Below are 6,247 nucleotides of genomic sequence, written 5' to 3'. Positions count from 1 at the left end.
CAAGCAATCCAAACTCAGAGTATTTTTCTTCTTGGTTGTCTTCCTTTTTCAAAACTGTCCACTCTTGCTGGACAGAAATTGATGAGGACCTCCTCATCCTGGAAACATCATTTCTCCTGTGCGCCCAAACAACGAATGAATCTCCAAAACCAAAACCTGCCTCGATGTTCCATGTAAACATCGATTGTCGCACAACAGTTAGGGATTTTTGCAAATGATTTACTTTCTGAATATTATTCTTTAGCACTATTTTTTTACTTCTATTTTTTCTTAAATTTACTGTATTTTCAATTATGATGGCAAGAGTTAAAATAGTTTTTATGATATTTGACTCTGCTCAACATGGCCTTGATTCAACGGACTTGTTGACTGAAGAATATGTACCGCCATCTTGGTTTTGTTTTGAATCACGAATTTGTTATGGACAATGAAAATTGGTTAGCTTGCTTTTTGGATAAACAAAACAAATGAACAATATTAAAATGATACATAAAATAAAACATATCAAAAACCCTTTATACATTAAAATATACTATTTACTCAAAAAGAGCATATTACAGTATATAACCCACCAAAATCCACCCTTATATTTATTGTTAATCCTTATTTATCTGCAAACACAAACTAACCTACCTAAATGGCTCCCAGATTAAAACCCAAAAGGGGACCCTCGCGTTGTAAGCATATAAAACCACAGGGTGAAGAATGATCAGTGAGAAAAAATTAGTGAGGGGAATATGGTTCTGTATATTATTAAGAGACATTTTGCCACTTTCTCTAAAGGCTCATTTAATATATTTTAATAATTCTTACTAATTATTAAGAGATTACATACCTATATAGATGGTCCAAGAATACTATCTATAAAGTTCGACTCGAGACAGGTAGAAGTCCCCTAAGTTTAAAAGTAATAACACAGATAATGAACTACTGGTCCAAACTGTCATTGATGTTAATATGATAGCTAGCCAATATAGATGTAAAAATGAGTTCAATAGTTCAAACGAAAATGGAATATTGAGACATAAAGGCGATATTCTTCAAAAGATCCTGAACCAAAATTTCTCAACTGACATCAATAGAGCATTGAACTCAAACATTAACCCCATATACCGATCACTCTGCAGTTTTAACCTACTCAAACCTGAAGCATAGCTAACATATAGGCTAAATTAAAAAAAAATAAGGTGCATCAGCCAACTAAGAGTAGGAAACCCGGAGCACATCAAACTATACCACAGAAGTAAAACGATCACTTTCAAGGCAAATGGACTCTATTCCATTCTGCAAAAGCTATTTCAATAATAGTTGGTACCACATCCTCCTATATTGTCACACTTATAAAGAAAATAGAAAATATATCTTAACGCCACCCATATCCGTATCTTGTGACCTACAAAACATTGAAAATATATTGAACATTGATAGTGAAGCCAAATTGAACAGACTCTATATTTATATTGTAACAATATGTAATAAGTTTGATTTTGTAAGTGGCATATAAATAGTAGTATGTAAGTAGTTTTCGAAGCCAATTAATATCTTTACTTACATTACAGTTTCGTTTATTTAAAATAATTCTCATTATTTTAAGTTTAATATAATGGAGTAATGAATATTATGTTATTAGTTTTGAATTATCCAGTTTGTTTTATCTTTTGTTTATTGTTTTAGTAATGGAGCACTAGACTCAGGTTTTGTTTTATTATTGTACATTGTGTTATGAATTTGTACAAGACTTTGTCTTTCAAAAATAAAATAAAATCCAATCTAATCTAATCTAATAATTATTAGGAGATGGTTATAGTAATATGAGTAAAAATCTAAGTTTTGTTGGGTTCAAAGAGATGCAGGAGGCCAGTCTGTTGTTTAGACCTAATTCTTCCATCTATATAGCTGGCGCCACTAGGCATATAAATCTAATACCTACGGTAACTTATACTATATTTATGTCTAGTCAAAATATTTCCTTATTGTAATTTGAGTCCCTACTTGTTAATATTACAAATTATTTATTTACAGCTTCTAGCAAAAATAAATATATAAAATATTGTCATTCATAATGGATGGAAATAACCAGCTTGATAGGGTTCAGTGCTTGAAGCATAAACTCCAAAATATTACGAGGGGAGGGATTCGTCAGGTTAAGGTCGCTTTGTGTCGTAACGGTGGTGGACAATGATGCCTTCATCAATTTTGAGGAGGATTATGATGAATGCAGAGCTCTATAGGCTGAATATAGGTGAACGTAGGAAAAACTGGATTCCGTGTTCAAAGCCCAGAGGGCTTCTGCAATACCAACCGATTGGGAGACAGACTATGATATGTTATGGAGCGAGCTGCATCAGGCCGAGTTGCGATACAGAAAGATTAAAACTAAGCGCTGTACCACTTCTCAAGAGGCCAAGACAGTTATAGATACTATGACATGGGCCATCTGTAGCTCAGGTGGTTGAGGTGCAGGTCTTAGCAATCTGACAATCCGTCCTAGGACTGTTCTACTGTTTGAATCCGGCCTAGGGGGTGGACTTTTCCATTTTGTCCCATGAAATGAAAAACTTGATCCCCTACCATGGATAGAGCAGGTTGGTCACCTCTAGATACTCTCCGCTGATGGCACTTATCCCAAGTCAAGCGATTTCATGGGCCACACATGTGGCACAACCAGCCCTTGTTCTGAAGCACTCATGGGCACTGCATGTGCCATATTGAGCGGGTCCATACATTTTGCGTCAGCATCCTTGTTACTGCACTCCGGGAGCCAGTACACATTCGTTACAGTGGCTCAACCTGGATGAAGGAAGTAGTGAGAATACACCCAAATGCGACTGCTGCAGCATAATGTCCGTAACAGATAAGCCATAATACATAATTTCCATAATACAAGACCTACCAACAAAATCTCTCCTTGTATACCATAAAATTAATTATTGACCATTAACACACTAATCCTGCCTGCCTATTCAGGTATTAAATTAGGCTATTGAAAATATAAGAATATTAACCCCTTGGCTAAATTATGTCTCTTAAACCCCATTTCCCTCACTATTTTTAAAGAGCATTAAAGAGCTTCTGGATTAAAACACGAAACGGGTACCTGACCCTGTAACCAAGCTCCGTTTCCTGTTCATTAATCATAAGGATATGAGGAGCTATAACAAGCCAAACAAATAATAAATAAAATAAAAATCACAACATAGCTTTAAATAATCTCACTTCATCAGACCAAATTAGAAATAATTATTTTAAAAAATATAGATTCAATTGAATTAATTTTTCAGAGAAATACTGATTGTGAACTTGCCCGTTCGGTCTTCCAGGAACAGGAGCCACTAGTCAGATTAGCAAGATTATGCTATATACGACTCTATGAAAAGTTAAATTAATAAATTATTTGTGACTTTATATTTATTATGAAAAGTTTATCTCTTCAAAAAAGGTCAACTGAAATATATACATTTAAAAATATAAATACTATAATCAAAAAGTAAATATAGAATTAGGAGATATAAAGGAATAGAATATTGATCTATGAATAAATTTAATACCCATAAAATGTAAGAACACTAATAAATTCCCGACTCTAACATACCTATTATAGGTGAAGGAAATATACCAAGAGCATGGGTATTATCAACCCATTTTAATTGAAATCCTCTATTAACATATGGAGAAAAGGTGGCATATAAGTCCTGAGTTTTAAATTCTTCAGGGAAACCATATATTTCTATGATGGAACTGTCATTACTATCTTTTTCTTCAATATTTTCTTCATCTTCATTGACATGAGTCTTTTTCATTATAGTAATACTTCCAGAAACCTCCTGAAATATAAAATAAAATAGAAAAAGAACATAAATATAGAATAAACGAATACAAGATGAATTAAATTAATTTTGGTTAATTACTTTCAATAATAAAAATATGTAATCAACCAAGAAAGACAAACTTTTAATCTTACTCCTTGAAAATTTGAGATTTTACGTTTAAAAATACATAAAACCAAAAATTAAATAAAAAAAAAAAAAACCTGTTCATCCAGTATTCACGGTTTTTGCCCCATACCACTAAGCCAATTTCTTTTAGATTTGTCACAGAAGTCATAGATCACCCCAAGATGATTCTTAGAACTTAATATTACCAACAGCCACTCTGTTTCAAAACAGGGACTTATCAAAAGTTTCATGTGTCCATTTATAGAGGGAAGATATGTTGTAAAAAGAAAGATGGTCCGGGTGCAGGATAAATAACTCAAATAGTAAATAAACTATTTACTATTTGAGTTATTTTGACCGCACACAGACCATCTTCCTTTTATTAATAACACATGGTCAATCAATGATCTTCAAAAATATATTTAGTCTTGGAATCCTTATACGAAAGCCTAATAAAAGTTCAACTCCAATAATTACATATATAAATAAAACTTAAGAAATAATAAATCATAATTTGCAGCATTTTCAAAGTAAATATTTCAAAAATGTAATGAGAGTTGCAATAATAATAAGAAACTTTCTAATCTCATTATTTAAAATCATAATTACAAACATATTTTCAAACTGTTAAAATAATAATTAAACTAAAAATATTTACTGGTTATTTTTAACTTCCAAATATACCTGATTGATTGTACAAAATATAAAATAGTATTAAGTTATAATATAAGTTTTTTCACCTCATCATATCCAAAAATTAATACAAACAACTTACAAGAAAAGAAAATCTAGATATGATCTGTATAATGCAAAGCAATAGAAAATTATGAGGTGTAGATAGTTGACCATATATTAATGATTGGAGAAGTTTGTCAGGGGGTGCAGTCAGCAAAGAACAACATAAGTAAACAAAACAACATTTATTTATTTTATACCGACGTTTCGACCTGAGTTTCAGGTCTACATCAGGGGTATAGAACAAAAGAGATAACAACAACATTTAGAGAAACATAAAATTGAAAAGGAATAGTATACAAACAAATTTAGAATTATACAAAATATTGAATTGAATCATAGATGATAAAAAATTGATAACTGATAATTGAATAGTAAAAAAAATTTATTGATAATTAGATGGTAGTAGATTGAAAACATTGAAAGATGAAATATAATATCATGTAGAGGCGTAGATAGTTGACCGTAGATTAATGATTGGAGAAGTTTGTCGGGGGGGTGTGGTCAGCAAAGAACAACATAAATAAACAAAAAATATTTATTTATTTCATGCCGACGTTTCGACCTGAGTTTCAGGTCCTCATCAGGGGTTATGATGTAGAAGGTAGGGCTAAAAACAGTTTTTAGGGCTACCTTCTACGCCACAACCCCTGAAGAAGACCTAAAACTCAGGTCGAAACGTCAGCATAAAATAAATAAATATTGCTTTGTTTATTTATGCTGCTCTTTGCCGACCGCACCCCCCAACAAACTTCCCCAATCATAATATCATGTAGGTAAGAAGATATGTATAATATAAGATATGCAAGCAGTGTCTAAAAAACTGAAAAAACAAGTACTGAATCTACAAATTGAACAATATGACAGAAAATGAAATATAGTAAGTGACTTATATCTGAATTACAGTGTGAGAATTAACTCATAAACCTATACCTAAAAACATAAATATATATATGTGTGTGTGTATATTGTAATAATTTTAAAAATATTAAAAAATAAAATAAAAAAAAATCTGGCTCGTTTTATAAACTTTTCTCAAATATAAGAGATACTTGGGTTCAAATTAATAACTTTAATATCAAATAGATAATATAATTTTATTATATAAAAAAGAAACTCTTAATCTCAGGGCGGGTTACTAGCAATCAGAATACAAACACTTTTATTATTAACTTAATTAAATTAATATCTCTGTTACAATTTGATTTAAATTTAGTTATAACCAAACTAACCAAGCTCTACGATCTTCTTTTCGTTGATTCCTGGTGTCTTCTTTTTTCTTTTGTTCTGGCGTCCAAAATGGCTTCCTCTTCTTGCTGGACAGAAATTGATGAGGACCTCCTCATCATCATCAAGACATCCTTTCTCTTCTCTCTTCACACGACTGTTCCCTCCAAAAACAAAACCTGCCTTGAGGTTACATGTAAACATCGATTGTCGCACAACAGTTAAGGATTTTTCCAAATGATTTATTTTCTGAAGATTATTCATTTGCACTATTTCTTGATTTCTATTTTTCCTTTAATTTACTGTATTTTCAATTATGATGGGAAGAGTTAAAATAGTTTTTATGATAT

General features: G+C 31.6%; 1 protein-coding gene across 1 annotated transcript in view; it reads right to left on the bottom strand.

The window, feature by feature from the left end:
- Window positions 1-6,101, bottom strand: part of LOC106691712 (coiled-coil domain-containing protein R3HCC1L-like) — a 36,326-nt gene extending 30,225 nt beyond the window's left edge. The window contains exons 1-3 of the mRNA XM_014437566.2: window positions 5,903-6,101; window positions 5,510-5,514; window positions 3,593-3,824 (exon numbers count right to left, since the gene is read on the bottom strand). Of these exons, the coding sequence (XP_014293052.2) occupies window positions 3,593-3,824; window positions 5,510-5,514; window positions 5,903-6,101 (436 nt within the window). The remainder of the gene's footprint in view (window positions 1-3,592; window positions 3,825-5,509; window positions 5,515-5,902) is intronic.
- Between the last annotated feature and the right edge of the window lie 146 nt (window positions 6,102-6,247).

The sequence above is a fragment of the Halyomorpha halys genome, unplaced genomic scaffold (assembly GCF_000696795.3).
Source record: "Halyomorpha halys isolate HHAL.00 unplaced genomic scaffold, Hhal_1.1 Scaffold2822.1, whole genome shotgun sequence".
NCBI lineage: Eukaryota > Metazoa > Arthropoda > Insecta > Hemiptera > Pentatomidae > Halyomorpha > Halyomorpha halys.
The sequence above is the reverse complement of the archived record's forward strand: the minus strand, read 5'-3'. Positions and strand labels throughout refer to the sequence as shown.